This window comes from Clarias gariepinus, chromosome 12 (assembly GCF_024256425.1).
Source record: "Clarias gariepinus isolate MV-2021 ecotype Netherlands chromosome 12, CGAR_prim_01v2, whole genome shotgun sequence".
Lineage (NCBI taxonomy): Eukaryota > Metazoa > Chordata > Actinopteri > Siluriformes > Clariidae > Clarias > Clarias gariepinus.
Window position 1 is genome coordinate 28,040,421 of NC_071111.1, and position 20,297 is coordinate 28,060,717.

Here is a 20,297-nt window from a genome sequence, read left to right on the forward strand (position 1 = left end):
TGTCTTTTGTGTTGTAAGAGTGCAAATGCTTATGACTTTGTCCCCTTCCCCCAGGAGTAAAAGTGTCTGCAGGACGGGGTCTGGAGCAGCCGGAATAGATAAAGACTGCTGAGAGTCACGGCCCGCCTGCAGACCCAGCGTGGGAAGCTGCAACAGATTGGGCTGAACCTTTAGTTTGTTTCTTGTTTTTGTTGTTAGTTTATAAAAGAAAAACAAATAAATATATTTCAGTTATAACACTGCATCTGCGTCTGTCCTATCTCCGACATAACAATTATGAAATGACGTCACAGAACAGCTTACGATTGTCATAAATGAATGCTTAACTAATAAACTTCAAATAAACACAACAACAGAATCGTAAAAATCAAATATTGCTCTTACATTTCCAGCCCCTAATTGACAGGCAGGGAGACTGAATATTATTATTATTTTTTTTTTCCATAGAGCCATGTAGTTTTACCATTCACATTAATTATCACTTTAAACCTACTAAATGTATACTATTTGCCTTGGAGTGTTCATATCTGTGCGTACCAAAGAAAAAGTCATAACTAGTTATGACATAATTAACAGTCCATTTCACATATGAGGCACAACTTATCAATGGGTCTTTTCAGTGTATTGGTCTTAGTTTTACCCAGCACACGTCTCACAAGTCCTTTTTTTATCAGGGAACACTTTCGTGATTTGTCCGACGACCCATGAATTTCTTGGAGAGGACTCATCAATAATTAGAACTACATCTCCAATCGAAAGGTTTTTTTCCCACTTGAAACCATTTTTGACGCTTCTGAAGCAAGATCAAATATTCACGCACCCATCGCTTCCAAAATAAGTCCAAATAAGCAAGGTACTGAATTTGCTTCCACTTGCGACACGCATAAATATCCTCTTTTTTGAAAAGTCCAGGAGGCAGGTTTGGCTGTCTTTTCATCAAGAGCAGGTGGTTGGGTGTCAGGGGTTCCAGTTCTGTGGGATCATATGTAACAGTGGTAAGGGGTCGGTCATTCATTATTGTATCCACCTCACACAGGAATGTATGCAAGCTCTCATCATTTAGTGTTTGTTCTTTCAGTACAGATCTCAGGATCTTTCTGACTGATCTTATCTGCCGTTCCCATATTCCACCGAAATGAGATCCAGAAGGTGGGTTGAATATCCATTGTATCCCCTTTTGCATGAGAACGCCTTCAATTTTTGACTGATTGCACTGTTGGATATCTTTACGCAATTCAATTTCAGCACCTATAAAGTTTGTTCCATTGTCACTTCTCATGACTCACACCTGGCCTCTTCTGCACACAAGGCGTTAAATGGCATTCAAACAGGAGTCTGTATTCAGTGACTGCACAACTTCAATATGCACAGCTCTTGTTGTCAGACAAGTAAACAATACGCCATATCTTTTACCGATACTTCTACCTCGTCTGACATCTAAGGGTCTGAAATAGTCAACTCCTACATTAGTGAAGGGTGGAATCAGCTGGATTTTTTTAAAGTATTGACATACCTCCACTGCTGTGGCTTGGTTGACTCTCTTATAATGGCAATTCTGTTGGCAACGAAGGTTTTTTCGTTGTCAATATATCTCAAAACAGTTGTAATGTCAGTCCAAAATATAGAGTCCAGCAACTCCATTTCCAGTTGGCCTTTCAACATTTTGTCAGTGTTCACAATAACTACTGCCGCAGTCAATTCCCTTCGCGGAATAGTGGTTTGTTTCAGGGGTGCTGCACGAGAGTTCCCCATCATAAACGCACAATGTGTGAGTCCATCAGCATTTACTTGAGGTATAAGACAGTTCCATATACCATCTCACTTGCGTCTGAAAAGTGATGAAGTCGGGCTGTAGTAGTAACTCCAAAGTCAACTGGTTTTATGCATCTTGCCACACTGAACTTAGACAATTGATGCAACTCTTGTAGCCAGGCCTTCCATCTTTTTGCAAACTGTTCAGGAATGTCGTCATCCCATGTGAGTTTTTCTTTGCACAACTGCTGCATTAAGATCTTGGCTGGCAGTATAACAGGTGCAAGGAAACCCAAGGGGTCGTAAATTGAACTAGTAATTGACAAGAATTCTCTTCTGGTCACAGGCTGCTCTTTTAAACTAATCTTAAACTTGAACGTGTCTGAATTGATGCACCACAACACCCCTAGAGCTTTCTCGACAGGAAGTGCATCTTTACTCAAATCCAAGTCTCTCATGTCTTTGATTCTTTCACTCTCAGGAATAGAAGTCAGTAAGACACGACTGGTGAGATTGTTATATAATGCAACTGCTTGATCATGGCTCGAAACAGACTTCAAACAGTCGTGTACAGGGACGGATTATGGGTTGCGTGGGCCCCTGGGCAAAATGATCGCAAGATACCCCCCCCTACAAAAAAAAAATGCCTGCATTTAATTTTTCTGGGAAGGCTACTTGCTACGTCATCATGCCACTTGTGGGTCCAAAATAGTGAAAAAGCAGAATGATGTAAAAGCAGAATGATGTTGACAAAACTATCATTTGCCGCTTTTTACCTCAGAAAAAGTAAAAAGAAGGTGTCTTAAGTTGATACAGTAAGTTGGATCTCAAATTATAATCAGTACAGTCTAATGGCATTACCTCACGTTAATGTTAGCACCAGGTTACCCATCTCTGTTTATAAAGACAGGTAGCAACATAGCACAACCAGATTGTACTATAACAAACATTATTTGTTTGAATTATCCTGAATGTGCTAGTTTGAAATAGAAATGCAAATGTCTATAAAAGTGAACCAAAATGCCATGTACCTGTTATAATCTGCAATTGTTCCTTTGCAGCTTTCCCAAAAAAGACAAATACATCCTCGTAGCTAGGGGGCAGTCATATCATGCGCAGGGCCAAGAATAAATAAATTCAAGGACACCAACAGAATGAAATGGTAAAGTAAGCAAAATCACAAATACTACCCACCCATGTCATATTTAATAAACCAATAACTTAGATAAACAGCAGGTTTACATGTGGGTTGTCAGAATGTTGTGGAGAAGTGCGCTCATGTAGTTGATAGGTGGCCGGGTGTTAGCTTGAAACAAAAAAATCACATTGCGCCACGACAAGAAAAACATATGATTTCAACTTGGGAATGCCCACTAGAAACGTCTACCGCACGCCGATATAATTCTTTTCTTTTCTTCATTTAAATTGCTTAATTTTCTGTCAAATCAGTTATGACGTGGTTCGGTGAAAACCACTTCTAATATATAGATTTACCCACGCCCCACGGTAACAGGCTAAATCAAATATTCCAATGAGCGAACAAAGTGAATAAAGCAAATTCAACAACAAAGCTTCTTCAACGACCTTGGCAACAAGTTCGCTTTGATCTCTCCAGGTGTGAACGTATAGTGAGAGCCATGCTGGGGCTTGGTTAGTGATCACACTACATGTGTACCATGTCCAGCTGAACCATGCCAGAATCCACCTGTGTACCATATCCCCGTACAGAACGGAGTGATCAGGGGTGTAGTGGTAAAATAAGAGGTGGGTGAACTACGAATTCTGTGATCACATTTTGTGCATAAAAACTATACTATGATGTGCATTTAGATTAATTAAGAAGTGGGTAAACTCTAATTCTGAAATTTTAGAGGTGGGTAAACCGTGTTTACTTGTGTTTATTCTCCACTACAGCCCTGGGAGTGATTACACTGGTCAAACTCTTATACTGCTACACTCGTCTGGGGGCCACTCAGCGGGCAGGTTAACCGCCTCCATCCCACCATGCTACCGCTCCCTAGTCAGAGGGCCTTCTGTAAGGCTGTTAACACGCTACCCTCCCCTCCCCCCCTCCCCCCAGAAGCCAGGGGCCCCCTTGGTAGGGGCCCTTGTAATCAGATGGCCCTCTAAAGGTACACTATACCCTCCTCCCTAGGGCCTCCTAGTAGGGCCCTCATAATCAGAGGGCCCTCTAAAATCCCCCAAAGCCCCCATCCTCCCTAGGACCCCCTGGTACCCAGAAGCCAGGACCATAAAAGGAGGGCCTAAGAGGGCCTTCTAAAAGTAGGCTCCCATGCACCTATTTCCCTTAAAGTTCCTATAGCAGGGCCGGGGGCCCCCTGAAAGCACAGCTCCCCCCACCACCACCAGCACCACCAGCTGGCACAACCACCACAATTTAATGGCCCTTGGCAGCCAAACGCCTTTCCTATAGAGTCAGGGGCCCCTGTAGGCAGAGGATCAAAGAATGTAGGCCCTCTAAAATAGACAAACGAAAATACATTGTTGATAAGCATTGCAAATTGTTTTGGGCTAGGGGCTCCACGGGCCCCCTGCACCCCAAGGGCACCTGGGCCAAACAGATGAATGACCATCTTGTACTCGATCAAATCTTGATTTACATCTCCATTCGGCCACCATAGGAAGCGCAGCAAGTCTGTGTCCTTTTCCAGGACTCTCACCTGATAGTACATGGCTTCCACATCTCCATCATGGTGAGGTATATACCACACTCTAAAAAATGATTCTGTGGCCTTGTAAATTTCACAGTTATAAAAAGGTTATGTTACCTTAATAAAATCTCTAAAAGTCACATACATGATTGTTTGAGTTAGACAAATCAAAATAAATGCTTAAAAAAAACAACTATTAATTTTGTCTTAAATTTACACTATAATTTAACTTTACTTCACTAGTAAAAATTAGCATTTCACTAACTTAATTATATTTTTAACATGCACTTAATCTTTTTGATACATTTTAATCAAAATATCTGTTAATGGAGTAATTGTACTAATTAGTTTCAAGAACTACGATTATCACTCATTCCAACTCAATATTCTTTATGTATAAAAACAAAAACTTAAATAATTGAGTAAATTGCCCTGTGCAAGTGCTCATGGGAAGTCTGCTATAACATCAGAGACAAGAAGGCTGTGAGGATGTGAGAATGGACATAAAGCACCTGGAACATTCTGGAACACTCCTTACAAATCCTAACACAAGTTACTGAAATAATGACTGTCTGCCCACATACACAACTATATAGGGTGTAAGTTACTGTTCTGAATCCTGTCACAGCCGAGCTCCAGAGCTAACGATACAGTAGCTAACAACAGGCCAGTCCTGGGGTTCAGTGTGATTTAGCTTGTTTGTTCCAACCACTAAACTGCTCAGCTAAAGCGCAGTTAATACAGACACTTAAACTCTGGTGTAAAAGGAGAGATTAAACACCGAGCAGAAGCGCGTGTGTGTCCGGGTTTCTCGGTGTAACCGGCCGCGGTTGTGCCGCAATATTTGAATTTCTCCCGCCAAATGCGGTAATTTTGCGCAGCCAAATCCTCTGTGGAGAGGACATAAAATTAGCATGTTCAAATAATTACCGCGTGTGTAACATTACACACCTCACACACTGAACCGCGAGTCTGCTCGGTCACTCCAACACTTTAAGGAGGAAACGCGGACCAAAGCAGGTTTAAACAGCAGAAATAAGGTGCAGTGTCCGGGTTCGGGCACTGTTTTATCCGTTACTGTATATGAGTATTTTTAACATGATTAAACACTAAGCACGCAGCAGCAGATGTTATAAAATAAATGTGCTAAGTACTGTACTAGTAACTAAAGCTATGAAATATAAAGATTTAGTGAAAATACAACATCTCTCTCAGAATAAGAATTGGGAGAAAGTAATATGAAATTAAAATATTATATTTACAATGTTATGTATGTTCTAATATGTAAGTAAAAGAAACTAAAATTGATTGATTTTGTGTTTGTGTGAAACATGTTATACATTTTATATATCTCTTTCACAGCACCAACACCACTAATGAAGAGAAGTTGAATGGACATTAAACAAGAGGTAAATGTCAACTTTTTAAATGTTACAGAAGTATTAAATGTGTAACCATTAAATCAAAGATAGAAATTAAAACAAGGCTTAAAATATTTCACTTTACCTATAATAAGTCTAGACTATACAAGTTTTCCATTCGAGTATACTAGATTTTCTATTAACTAAAGTAAAAAATGATCAAAGCAATCTGTTTTGTGTAAAAGCAATCCACTGGAATGTTCACCGGAATTTTACCAGCAATGGGCTACGTAAAATCAAATTAGTTTTACGTTTTCACTTTAGAGAATTTTCATCACAAGTCCCGCTTTGACTTAAACACCACTCGTAGATCAGTGTGATAATGTATATTAGTCCAAAAAGTATGTATTTGAACGGAATTAATATTTTACCAGTCTGGTAGACTTTATAGTAACAGTCACACTTGTACACTATTGTTCCTTTTTTAGGTGCCAGCATTATGGGATGGCGGTGTAAACTGTGTGCATTTGTCGCATCATCAAAAGGAATTTTGATCATTATGGAGTGAAGCATGGTACTGTTGGTCATGGATATTTAGTCTCCTGTGTTCATTTAGACTGTCATTGCTTCTTTAAGATTTGAGGTCTGCACACACATTTGTATGGATCCCACAGTTTGCAGGAAACTGAAGTGTGAAGGTGTGCAATCTTTCAGATGTAAAATGCGACTCATTAGATTCTAATGCAAAAGTCTACTTTCCATGTGTTAACTGTATAATACTTGTGGCAGAAGTATTGTTTCTGAGACTGTTTACTACTAACATAAATCCAGCTCTCTGTTTATGATCTTGTTACATGTCATTTGCATGTAAACCAGGTTGAGTTTGACTTCATGTCTTATCAAATTTGGCAAATAAATGTTTAATAAAAATGGCAATGTGTGTATTGTTTTTTTTCATTGACTTAAAATATTTAGTAAATGTAGCACATTTGTTTGTTAAATAATAGTATAATTTTCAGTATCTTCTACCTTCCATTTCAATTATATCTACTCAATTATTTTACTAATTTTCACTTTGCATTAACTTCTGATTTTTATTACATTTACTTAATTTTGTACATCATTGTACTAAATATAGTTATTCAGGTATTCTTAATTTTTTACTGACTTGTACCCAACTCATGAAGTATATTTTACATGATTTTTATATCGTTTTATATTTACTCAATATTTTTAAGTGTAAAAATGTTTCACCAAAAAAAATTTAGTACATCACAGTTTTATTTTTTAAAGAGGACACTTGACCACCTTGTCGATTCAAGTGAGGTGTAGCAGTCACCACAAGTTAGGTTGTCTTGACTGCATGACCTTTTTCAAACATGTCGTTCATGAAGTTTGAATACTCCTTGTGAAAAGAATGGTTATTCTTGAATTTTCTTTTGAGATTCAGTGCGCACTGCATGGCTGCACTTCGGTTGTTGGGCATTTGAATAGCTGCTTTTTTTAAATGGAAGACCGATGTAGAAGTGATTGTTGGTAAACTGCAGCGAGTTAGACACAGAGTCTAAAAACTGATAATCCTCTTGTGACAACTCGGCCTTATCATCACAATTCCGTTCAGGAAAATCATGGTTGTACTGTTGTATCAGCATTTGTTCCACACTTTCGATGGAAATTCTGTTGGCTGTAACACTCGCCTGCTCGTTGTCATACATGCTTTCCTCTACCGATTCTTGAAGAGGTCCATTTAGTGTCCATCCAAGAGCAGTCTTTACTGCATATGGCCCTTTGTGCCTGCTGTTAATTACTTGCCATGGTTCTATAAGCTTATACTCTTTGTTGCCTATAAGAAATTCAACTCCAGCATCAATCTGAGGCAATTTTACTTTACTGAAGTATGGCCACTATCTAACTTATCCCTGTATTCAATGTCTTCCCTAACATTGCGGCAAGTTACCAGAAACAGGGAGAAAGCGCTTTCCATCCTCTGACTTTATTTTAGGCCATTTGAATGCCTTTTGCATCAGCACTGTTGCAATTTTTAGCTCATTTCCAAACCTGTCGTGTAACAGTTTCATTGCTTCTGCATAACCACGATGATTTGGCATATGCTGGCAGCTCTACACAAGATCTCTAGGCTCTCCTCTAGTGTACTCCTCAAGAAAGTATAACTTATCAACATCACTCTCAGCTCTGGATTCAACAGCATGTTCAAACGCCTTCATAAAAGACCTGAACTCAAGCGGGTCTCCATGAAACAAAGGAATGTTGCGCTGAGGTGAAGAAAATTGCCTTTGACTCTTCGCACACATTTCTGTGATATCTATCTGACGTTGCATTACTTTCTAAAGCTTTACTGTATTATTATTATGGAGTGAATATTCATTGTCTTGGGTAGACTGTTCCTTTAAAGTATTTGTTTCTGACACTTACAGGCACACTCGAATGGGCTGCCTCATGACGTGATGACATTGTGCTATAGTTTGATGACACATTGTATTCGTCATGTTCATTATGTTCCGATTTGGGAATATATGCACCACTCGATTCGATGACCACACTCTGTCTTGCAGGATTTTGTCGTTCTTTACAATCCTGATACACCTTTAATTTAGCATCGGACATTGCAAGCACCGTTTCGATTTACAGATTTTTTTTATTTTAGCCTTTAATTGTGCTTCCTTAGTTTTTAATTGTGTTTTTAATTGTGCTTCCTCAGCCTTTCATTGTGCTTTCTCCATTTCTAACGCCTGCCGTTCTTCTAGGGTCGCTGCTTTAACCAATAAGGCTGCTCTGTTAGCTTCTTCTTTAAGATGAGCTAAGGATGCTGCAGATGTTGAGGACCTTTTTGGATACTTCCGTAGCTACACTTTCAGGCTTATTAGAAGCAAGTGTCTTAGACACCACCATTGACACGCTGTCCATTGGTGAAACTTCATTGGTTGAATGTTTGAGACATCTTAAATTGGCTCTTAGTGTCCGTAATCCACAACTCCACCTTTGCCATGAATTCTGTGCAGCACAGCAATTTGGGCTGATACCAGTTGTACTGATCACGTTCAGGTTCTTCTCCATTTAAGCACAATCGCACATCTGCATTGCTTTCAATAAAGTCTTTTAGCAGCCCTTTGTACTTACGACACTTAGTTTCAACGTCATTCAAATTGCAAGCACTGTCCATAAGCAACTCTTTTTCGTTGGATTTTGCAGTCAGTTGACTCCACTTACCTCTTCTGGTGTTTATCAGTTTGTGAAGCTTCTCTTCGAAACCTTTATCGACGAGCGCCCTCACATGCTCAGACTCAGTAAAGGCAGCAATGTCATCATCGTCTGCCATAGCGAATTTCAAGGCAGGCAAATCCTTTTACGGTTTCAATTACTTATCAACAGTTACTGCGTGTTCTTCCGAGAATTCACATGCAGGTAAGGTGCACTTTTAAGTCACTTGTCTTAACTTGAACGACGGAGCAAGCTTTTGACTTTACATGTATGGGCATTATTCCACAAGTTCTAACGCATATCTTTCTTATTTAGCTGGTTTACTCATGACCCGGACGTCCAAGAATTCTTTGTCTCTTCGTTTATTTTTTAATGTCAAACATTCAACACTTCTTACAGTTTTCTTGCATAAATCCACTATGGTTACAACAACTTATTTGCTGTATCTTATTACGTTTTTTTGATTACAGTCAAAGCTTGTGTTCCCTTTTAAAGGCTACACTCGATGCTGCGTGAAAACGCTATGGAAAACATCCTGTCATGTTGCTGGTTGTAATGCATGTGTGTATCAAACACGTCAAATTTTGGCTTTTATAACCTTGGTCAGGTGACGTCATCTGATGAGACACACCTGCGGGTTATAAATAGGAGTGAACCGGAAACATTCCTCAGATTCTTGTCTTCACTGACCTAGTTGTGATTGCGTGTCTGTGTTTAACCAGCAAAATAAAAAGTATTTACCTCACCAATATGTCAGAGTTTTAAATGAGATGTCCCTCAGTGTGTGATAATCTATATCGAAGGGCGGTCTCTATACTTTACTGCTTCGATTAAAGTGCTCGCTCGCGCCCTGCATTCCTTGAGAAGCTTCAGGCAGCGCGCATTTCTGGGGCTTAAAATTGTATCCGGCAGAGCTGTGAGTGACGGAATTAAAACTCCTATCTCTCACTTCCTTGTTGGATCGGGAAATCCCTCTTTCCGCTCTCAAGCATGCCCTGCACTTTTTGTAATCCTCTCTTGCTTTCGCGGAGATGGAAACAGCCTCCAAGCGCTTGTAAAAAATAAATAAATAAAAAAAATTAGACTGCAGTTTCTGTCTACTCTCTGACTCTTTCAGCCCCCCCTGGGTCTGGACGCCTTGGCCCGTACGTGGCCCAGGTTACGCCTTTATGCTTTTTTCCTGATAGCTCTGCTCCCGGGAGTCTTGGCGAGGGTCCATCAACAGCATTTGCGCCTCTTATTGATGTTGGCCAAGTCTCAGGCGCAGGGGACGATATTTCATCCCCGGCCCGAGCTTTGGAACCTTCACTTTCGGTCCCTGAATGGGACCAATTAAGTCAAGCTGGTCTTCCAGCCAGCGTAATTAAGACTGTTTTAAGTGCTAGGGCTCCCTCCCCTAGAAGAGCTTATGCCCTTAAAAGGAATGTATTTGAAAAGTGGTGCCCCCTTTGTAGGTTTTATCTATAGTGCTTAAAGGTATTGTTTTTGAAGCCTTCTGTCCTCTGCCTTTTACAGCTTCAGAGCAGGAAAAACTTCACTTACTGTGTCTAGTACGTGCTCTTTAGGGTTGGTCCTCTCCACACACATTTGTTACATTTATAGTCTGGATGTTCATGCTACTCCAGGCCCACAGCTCCTCGAGTTAGATGCCCAGGCATAGTTCTGACTCCTTCTCGGCCTTGTGCGTAGACGCTACACAACCTTGTGATCCAGACACATTCCCATAGCGTTTTCACGCAGCATCGAGTGTAGCCTTTGAAAGGGAATGTCTCAGGTTACCTTGCTGTAACCCTGTTCCCTGAAAAGGCGGGAATGAGATGCTCCGCCTTAATGCCGCACTGCCTACGTGACCGGACGTCCGTTTAAACAAATCAATTTGAGGAATGTTTCTGGTTCACTCCTATTTATAACCTGTAGGTGCGTCTCATCAGATGACGTCACCCGACCGAGGTTATAAAAGCCAAAATTTGGCGTGTTTAATACACACATGCTTCACAATACACAGAGGTGCTTTTACATCAATGAACATTGGTGTAGAAATGTAACACCATTGAAGAAGATGTGCTGTCCTGATCTAGAGGCATATTTTATCAACTGCAAGCCATTCGCCAAGGTAGTTAACCTCGTTAATTCTTGTGAGTGTGTATATTCCTCCACAAGCGTGTGTGAATGCAGCATTGCAACAGATCACAGACATGGATCACAAAAACGGAGCAACAACACCCAGACTCAGTTATAATTATACTTTTAACAAAGCAAACCTCAAATGTAAACTGCCTAAATACAAACAGCACTTTACATGCCCCACCAAAATATACTTTGAAGACCAAAATACTTTAGATCACTGCTTATGTTTTAACAAAGATATGTTGGCATATTCACGAATCAGGACATTCGCATCATTAACACTTTCAGGAAAATAAATTAATTTCAAGACCATTTAAACCCGAGGAATTGCCATGTCTTTCATTGTTTTGTCCCTGTTAAGACATTACCAAAATTATATAAGAAACTTATTATTTTAAAGCACGATTTTGGGCATCTCATTTCAACATTATGGAAATAATATGAAGCACATATACACACAATTATCATGAAAGATCTATTGTAAAACAAAATAAAATTCATGTTTGTTTCAGCATTGGAAACAATATTGATTTAGGCTAACTAGTTATACAAAATTCTTTGTTGTACTTGGTCTGGCTTTTAGGTAAAGTCCTTCCATGCGCCATCTCCTGGATTCAGTGAAGCACGATTTAATGGCCATATCTGTTGATAAAACTAGTGCACCTAAACCTGTCTACTCTAAAGTTTACACTGCAACTATTGCTGCCACAATGGACAAAACAGCTGGTTCCCTATTTGCATTTCCCTGTTGCTTTTAAAATCACCAGCTCACACATCACGCATTTTGATTGTGTTCCATCTGGAGTTTGTGCATTTAGTTACAGTGTTTTATTAAATTTCAGAGTAATATCAGACACACAGCAGTCACATTATCTTTTCTACCTTTCACGTCATGTTTTGTGCTGCTTCTCACATCTGACCCAAAGACAAAACATTAATATGCAGTAAAAATAAGCAGTGTTAATCTTCAGGACACTGATAATTAACCTTAAACTTCTGCCTTAATCTCACGATTTGAGAATGTCTCACTTAGGAGTGGGACACATTCTTATCTCACTGAGAGTCACGTGACTCTCAGAGAGATGATCTTACCTCAGTGACTCCAGTTTACAGTGAGGATTCTCCAGTACATCACAGAGACACTTCACTCCTGAGTCTCCTACTTTATTCATGGACAGATCCAGGTCTCTCAGGTGTGAGGGATTTGATATCAGAGCTGAAGTCAGAGCAGCGCAGCCTTCAACCGAGACACCACAACTGCACAATCTATAGAGAGATACAATGATACACTCTTCATCACCAGAATTTTATCTTGGTTTACTTTTTATTAATATGATGTGTCTGTAATATTGGTCTGTATGTCCTCTCTAATCACAAGCTATAATTAACCAAAACAATAACACTCTTTAGTGGTAAGGCCAAAGGTTGAACATGCAGGGTGGTGACAAGATGTTGGTAAAAACCGACCAACAAGCTAAAAGGTTTTAATTTAAGACGTTTGTTCAGCTACATCATTGAAACAAAATTAGACAATTCGGGCAGCTTTCTCAATCAGTAATGGTGCAACATGCTCAAAGTAGGGAATTTACAAATGCTGAATGCATTTTCCACACTATAACATGTTTTTGAAACACATTTCATCAGTAATTATGAGACAGATTTAGTTTAAAGCTGGTGTGTTGATTCTAACTGTTACACAGATATTCTGAAAACAGACAGAGAGTTACAGAACAACACAATAGACCGTACATTCTACAATTTAAATTATGTACATAATTACAAACTACCTAACAAATAAATAATAACGATAAGAACTAATGTACACAATGATGCAGCTTCCAGCTGTAAATTCAAACTAAAAGCAGAGGACTGGAGAGCCAATGAGAAAACAGACAGTTCGAATCTGCCCGGCTGCAGTTTCTGATTGGCTGGTATTGCCCCTGTTCTAGATTCTGGTTGGGTGGAATAGTGGCAGAGTAATAAAGCTGGTTCAAACACACGTAAATAATCTTAAGCGCACAAAAGTGAGTTTCAGCATGCAAAAACAAGTTTAAAAGCGCATGTGAAGGAGAGAATCAACGTGCAAAAACGAGTCTAAAAGTGGGCGTGTACAAGAGTAGTGCACTAAATATAAGCATAAATAAGTATAATATTCACGAATAAGCACGGTAGGTAGTCAACCGTAATAATGGTTTTACTGCGCCATCTCACGGCAGAGACTGATGCCTTAGGCCTTAGTTCATTCTCTCAAAGATTAATGAGCCTCAGCTACTTTAGAGCTGCATGTATTAGCGGATAAAATTAAGTGAAACATTGTAGTTAAACTAATAATCACCGTACTAAAATTATAGTACAAAATTAGAATTTAAAATAAATTAAATCTTATTAGAAACAAATTTAAGCAAAGCAATTTTTTTTTTTTTTTTTTATAAATTTAGTCCTGTCCAATTCTTTTTTCCCCGATTTTCTCCCCAATCTAGTAGTGGCCAATTACTCCCCGTCACTAGGAGGCTCCCACACACATCAGGCTACTACAACCACTCAGTCGGGAGGACGAAAGCTATCCCGTGTTTCCTCCGAACCACGTGACGCGAGCCGACCGCATCTTTTCGAACTGCTCGCTCACGCACCGTTAGGGGCGGAGTAACACACTCGGAGGAAAGCGCTAGCCGCTCCTTCCGTGTGCGCGAGCTCACAGACGCCCCTAATTGGCTGTAGCGGCGTGACTAATGTGGGAGCACAAGTACCTCTCATCTCCCCCCTGAGAGAGCTCGGCCAATCAGCTCTCTCTGTACCTCCGGCTGTGAGAGGAAAACAGCATCACCCGGGGTTCGAACCAGCGATCTCCGGATGATAGGGCGAGCGCTTTATCACTGCGCCACTCGGAGGCCAGCAAAGCAAATTTTAACACAGTGAGCCTTTAGATTATATTATGCGTAATTACTGTACAAAAGCTAAATATGTACAGTTTTTTTTATCTTCTACTTTTGTTAATTTAATTTGTAGTAGATTTATTACCTGAAGTAAATGAAACTAAATGATCATAAAATTAAAACTTTGTCAGGACGTGCTACTGCATCAGCAGATGTCAATGTTTTTTTTTTGCGTTATTATAAAAATTGAAAGCAGTAGGCTGTTATGATCATTATAGTTTTCTTTAATGAAAAATGAAAACATTTAAAGAAATTACATGTTTACATCCCAGTAACACCTCCGTTGTGCTGTCCCACTGCCGGCAGAACATTATAAAATACAAGTATAATTTAATATTTAAATTAAGTATAGGTGTTTCTTATTTGCATCCAATTTAAGCAAAGTAAATGTTAACACAGGGGGCCATTATATTTTATCATGTGTAACACTCGCGTAGCCAGAAAACTCTGGGTGTGCCACAGGTATTGTGAGATTACTGTGCAAAAACTATATAATAAAACTATATAAGCCACATAGCTTTACAAAACTCTACTTTTATTTAAGTGCACTCACAATGACGACAAAATGTTATGATTGAATATAATGAAAGCAAACAGGGTGCACTTTTCTGTATCAGTTTTGGTGAACTTGAGTGCATCAGAAAATAACCTGAAACTATTATATACTATTGTATACTTGCCTCACAGACATGGAAAATATATACTTATAGAAAGCGAAATGTCTGCTTTTATATAAACTAATAGAAACTACTGTAAATTTCAGATGATGTAATTCGTATAAACCGAGAATTGTTGGCAGCCTCAACATCCTGACCCCAACCTAATTTAAATTAAATTTACAAATAGTGTAAGTAAACAACAATAGCCCACTTTTAGAACAACATTTTTATTTAGATTATAAATAATAATCCTGCATCTCTTTTTAGGTGTGCCAGCTGCCACTGTTCTTATATGGCATGTTCGGATTAAAACCATATTGTTTTAGAACAGGAAGCGCCTTCCCAATAGTCTGCACAAGCACCCTCCATAATCTCCTCTTCTAAGCCCCATATTAGGCTCCCATACATGACCTGACCCTTTTCCAGTTCAGTGATTCTGTTTTGTTGTTGTTTTTTCTGACATGTTGGTGTTACATGTATATCTTTTACTTGGATTTTGAAAGTTGCAATGAGTAAACTGGTGGATACAATATTTAAAAAAATTGTTTTCATCATTTTAGGCTGCAAAGAAACAAAATGTGAAATGTGAAAAATTTTAAAGAGTATAAACAAAATATTTTGTTTTTTTTCTATACCTACTGTATACACAGTAGGCAAGCACATGAACAAATATGCTTATAATTTAGTTTACAAGTTCATTCTATGGATTGTACTAAGCTTATTTTAGCAAGTAAGTGACAAAGGTGGTCGCGGTAATTTTCATGGGCATCAGAGTTTAATTAGGAACATGCCTAACAAATACACACACATGCACACAGTATGTGACATACATACATACAGTGGTGTGAAAAACTATTTGCCCCCCTTCCTGATTTCTTATTCTTTTGCATGTTTGTCACACTTAAATGTTTCTGCTCATCAAAAATCATTACCTATTAGTCAAAGATAACATAATTGAACACAAAATGCAGTTTTTAAATGAAGGTTTACGTTATTAAGGGAGAAAAAAATATCCAAATCTACATGGCCCTGAGTAAAAAAGGGATTGCCCCCCTTGTTAAAAAATAACTTAACTGTGGTTTATCACACCTGAGTTAAATTTCTGTGGTCACCCCCAGGCCTGATTACTGCCACACCTGTTTCAATCAAGAAATCATTTAAATAGGAGCTACCTGACACAGAGAAGTAGACCAAAAGCACCTCAAAAGCTAGACATTATGCCAAGATCCAAAGAAATTCAGGAACAAATGAGAACAAAAGTAATTGAGATCTATCAGTCTGGTAAAGGTTATAAAGCCATTTCTAAAACTTTGGGACTCCAGGGAACCACAGTGAGAGCCATTATCCACAAATGGCAAAAACATGGAACAGTGGTGAACCTTCCCAGGAGTGGCCGGCCGACCAAAATTACCCCAACAGCGCAGAGACAACTCATCCGAGAGGCCACAAAAGACCCCAGGACAAGATCTAAAGAACTGCAGGCCTCACTTGCCTCAATTAAGGTCAGTGTTCACGACTGGGCAAAAACGGCCTGCATGGCAGATTTCCAAGGCGCAATCCACTTTTAAGCAAAAAGAACATTAAGGCTCGTCTCAATTTTGCTAAAAAACATCTCAATGATTGCCAATACCTTGTGGACCGACGAGACAAAAGTTGAACTTCTTGGAAGGTGCGTGTCCCGTTACATCTGGCGTAAAAGTAACACAGCATTTCAGAAAAAGAACATCATACTAACAGTAAAATATGGTGGTGGTAGTGTGATGGTCTGGGGTTGTTTTGCTGCTTCAGGACCTGGAAGGCTTGCTGTGATAGATGGAAACATAAATTCTACTGTGTACCAAAAAATCCTGAAGGAGAATGTCCAGCCATCTGTTCGTCAACTCAAGCTGAAGCGATCTTGGGTGCTGCAGCAGGACAATGACCCAAAACACACCAGCAAATCCACCTCTGAATGGCTGAAGAAAAACAAAATGAAGACCTTGGAGTGGCCTAGTCAAAGTCCTGACCTGAATCCTATTGAGATGTTGTGGCATGACCTTAAAAAGGCGGTTCATGCTAGAAAACCCACAAATAAAGCTGAATTACAACAATTCTGCAAAGATGAGTGGGCCAAAATTCCTCCAGAGCGCTGTAAGAGACTCGTTGCAAGTTATCGCAAACGCTTGATTGCAGTTATTGCTGCTAAGGGTGGCCCAACCAGTTATTAGGTTCAGGGGGCAATTACTTTTTCACACAGGGCCATGTAGGTTTGGATTTTTTTTCCCCTAAATAATAAAAACCATCATTTAAAAACTGCATTTTGTGTTTACTTGTGTTATCTTTGACTAATAGTTAAATGTGTTTGATGATCAGAAACATTTAGTGTGACAAACATGCAAAAGAATAAGAAATCAGGAAGGGGGCAAATAGTTTTTCACACCACTTTATCCTTCTCTGTGACAGTTACAAAGCCATTTCGTGCTAAATTAATAAAAGATATTAAGCTTCTAGGATTTAGTTGCAAGGTTTACAAGTTAGCCCACAAAATCTTACAATGCGCAGCCAAAAAAAAATTTACTACCTGGATTTAACTAAGCAAATAGGCAAGAGCCTTTCGTTGGATAATTACTGCAGTGTTTAATATGTTTCAGCTGGCATTGAATTATTTAACCATAACTGACGCATTGAGTAGCTTTTAATTTTTTAAACAACCACGTCAGAAATCCTTATGTTTAACAGTGAAAGTGAGAGCATTTTCACATGCACAGTATAAAGAAAACTCATGATTCACAACCTTTTCCTAGGCCGTCGTGTGTCCTTTCCCGTGCCCCCATTTCCGACCCGTCTGCACACTGGTCTCGCATTTCATCGTGATTATTTCAGCACTTAGGTATGTGCTTTCACACTGCTTCAGTGCTGCATTATTGTGTGCCTTTTCTCGCCTTAATTCTCTTGTGGTTTTGTTTCATAACTTTCAAGTTAACTTTGTTTCTCATTTTCTCATTATTTGCCTCTTGATTCGGATTCTCGCCTCGCTCTCTAATTTTTCGGTTTTGATCTCGCACTTTCCCTTTTGACTACGGCTCTTGTTTAATTTTTGGGATCTAATGCCTTGCTGTTTGATTTCCCGGTACCCAAACTTATGTGTCTTCTTTTTGACTACGGCTTTTACTCTGCAATTAGGCTCCATCACCTCACTGATTAATTCCCCAGTTTTTAATCCTCGCTTCTGCCTTCTGACCACGCTCTTGTCTAACGCTGCAGTCATTTATCTGCACTTGAATTTCTCTCGTTCTGCTCTGTCCCACAACATCAAGGGATTGGGAGTAAATAGCTGTGTATTCTTAAGGACACCATTTATTAGCAAGGCTATTCAATAAAGCTTCAATTTGCAGGGAGCAGAAAAAAAGACTGTGGAGCATTAAAAAAGTTGTATGGTCTGATAAGTTTAGATTTACTCTGTACCAGAATGATGGGCAAATCAGGGTAAGAAGAGACCCGGATGAAGTTATGCATACATCATGCCTACTGCCTACATTCCAAGTCTGTGGAGGCAGTGTTACAGTTGGATTTTGGGTTGCTTCAGTTGGTCAGTTCTAGTTCTAGCAACATCATGTGCCCAAAAATGAGGTCAGCCAACTACCTGAAAATACTGAATGACCATGTTATATTTATCAATTGATTTTATTTCTTCTCTGATGGCACAGGCATATTCCCAGATGAAAATGCCAGGATGCATCAGGTCCAAATTGTAAAAGAGTGGATCAGGGAACAGGAGAATTTTCACACATGGATTGGCCACCATGAAATTCATACTTTAAACCAATTGAAAATCATTAGGATGTGCTTGAGAAGGCTTTACGCAGCATTTTGACTCTCCCATCATCAATACAGGATCTTGTATTGTCAAAATAATATGACTTTGGACAGAAATCCTATTAAAACAATGCCACAGTGAATGTTTGCTGTAATTAAAGCAAAATATGGTCCTGCAGGTTAGGCTAATTGGTGTTCACAAAATTGCCCATAGTGTGTGAATGTGTGTGTGTTTGTGTGTGTGTTTGTGTTTTGTTTGTGTGTGTGTGTGTGTGTGGGTGTGCCCTGCGATGGATTGGCACCCTGGTCCAGGGTGTACCCTGCCTTGTGCCTTAAGGTTCCTGGGATAGGATCCAGGCCCCCATGACCCTTCATACAGGATAAAGCGGTATAGAAGATGAGTAAGTAAGTGAGTGAGTAAGTGTACCTATTGAACGAATGTAATAGATAATAAAATAGATTACGTTTTTGGCCAGTGCTTCCACTCAAGCAGCAATCCACAGACACTAACTCCTGACTCTAGTTCACATAAACTCAGACTAACAATTCAACTGTGTTCTGTCTCATTAATAGTACTGTATATAAATGTGCATCACACAGAGACAGCTATAAGGATTTACAGTTTGTTCAACCACCAATTTATTAAATAAAAAAGAAAAACTGTTAATGAAGCAGAAACAAACAAGTGTTTACCATTAGACATCATAGCTTTCTACAGTATACAGTACCAATACACTGTTTATGATGAATTACAAAAGAAATTGCACTCTGGGTAACTGGACATAAGACTAAGGTCAAAAGGTCATCACGTGCCAAACCCATTCACTGAATGAGATCACAAATCTTTGCTCTATGTTTCGAGATTTTATTTATTTATTTATTTAAACTAAAAATAACTAGTTTAATTAGTAATTTTATAATTTGTAATTTTTACCTATTAAAAACTGAAATGAAAAAAATAAATGGGAAGTGCTGTGAGGTACTATGGCTATCCTAGGGGTAGCTACAGCACCCTAAAACACCTCCAAGGCAACATCCATAGTTACTGTGACTACTTTGTCAAAGAGATGATTTACCTCACATTCTTCACTTTACTGTGAGGATTCTCCAGTATAGCAGAGACAGTCTTTATTCCATTGTCTCTTAGATTATCGAAGGACATTTCCTCCACAGTCAGATGCAGTTCTGTCAGATTGGAGGATTTTGAGTTGAGTGCTGAGACCAGAGCTGAACCATTCTCCTCTCCAATGTACTGACAACTGACACTGAAAAAAAATTGAATAATGCATAATTAATATCTAATTAATTCAAGTTAGTGAAAATTACTTGATAGTCACTGGTGGCTCCAGTACAGTAACATAAATTGTGAACTATGTACAGTAACTGTAGGTTATTATAATATGATGAGAAGGTTTAACACTATAACTGCAATGGGGAAAAAAATAAATACTTCACACTCAATCAAATTCCAGGACCCTCCTTTCATGACTTTTCCTAGATCTGTGAACTTAATCACCCAGCATGCTTACATTTTCAAAATCGCACCACTAAAAGACAGTATAAAGCTATTTTTCTCTTATATACATGAAAGTGCTGACAGCTGCGTGCCTGTCATGTCCTCCTGCCTTTTCCAACCTGTGATTCTCATTTTTTTCAGCAGATGGTGCAATGGATCACGCATACTAGCTATGCATCATTCAGTGTAAAAATTTAACTATCTCAGGTTTCATTCCATATATGCAGTTTATATATACAGTATATACACTCACCTAAAGGATT

At 39.1% G+C, this 20,297-nt stretch overlaps 1 protein-coding gene across 4 annotated transcripts in view; it reads right to left on the minus strand.

Annotated features, from left to right (window-relative positions):
• Window positions 1–20,297, minus strand: part of LOC128534530 (NACHT, LRR and PYD domains-containing protein 12-like) — a 192,593-nt gene that overhangs the window by 57,963 nt on the left and 114,333 nt on the right. For all 4 annotated transcript variants that reach the window (XM_053508992.1, XM_053508991.1, XM_053508994.1 and 1 more), the window contains exons 6-7: window positions 19,595–19,783; window positions 12,224–12,397 (exon numbers count right to left, since the gene is read on the minus strand). In XM_053508992.1, the coding sequence (XP_053364967.1) occupies window positions 12,224–12,397; window positions 19,595–19,783 (363 nt within the window). The remainder of the gene's footprint in view (window positions 1–12,223; window positions 12,398–19,594; window positions 19,784–20,297) is intronic.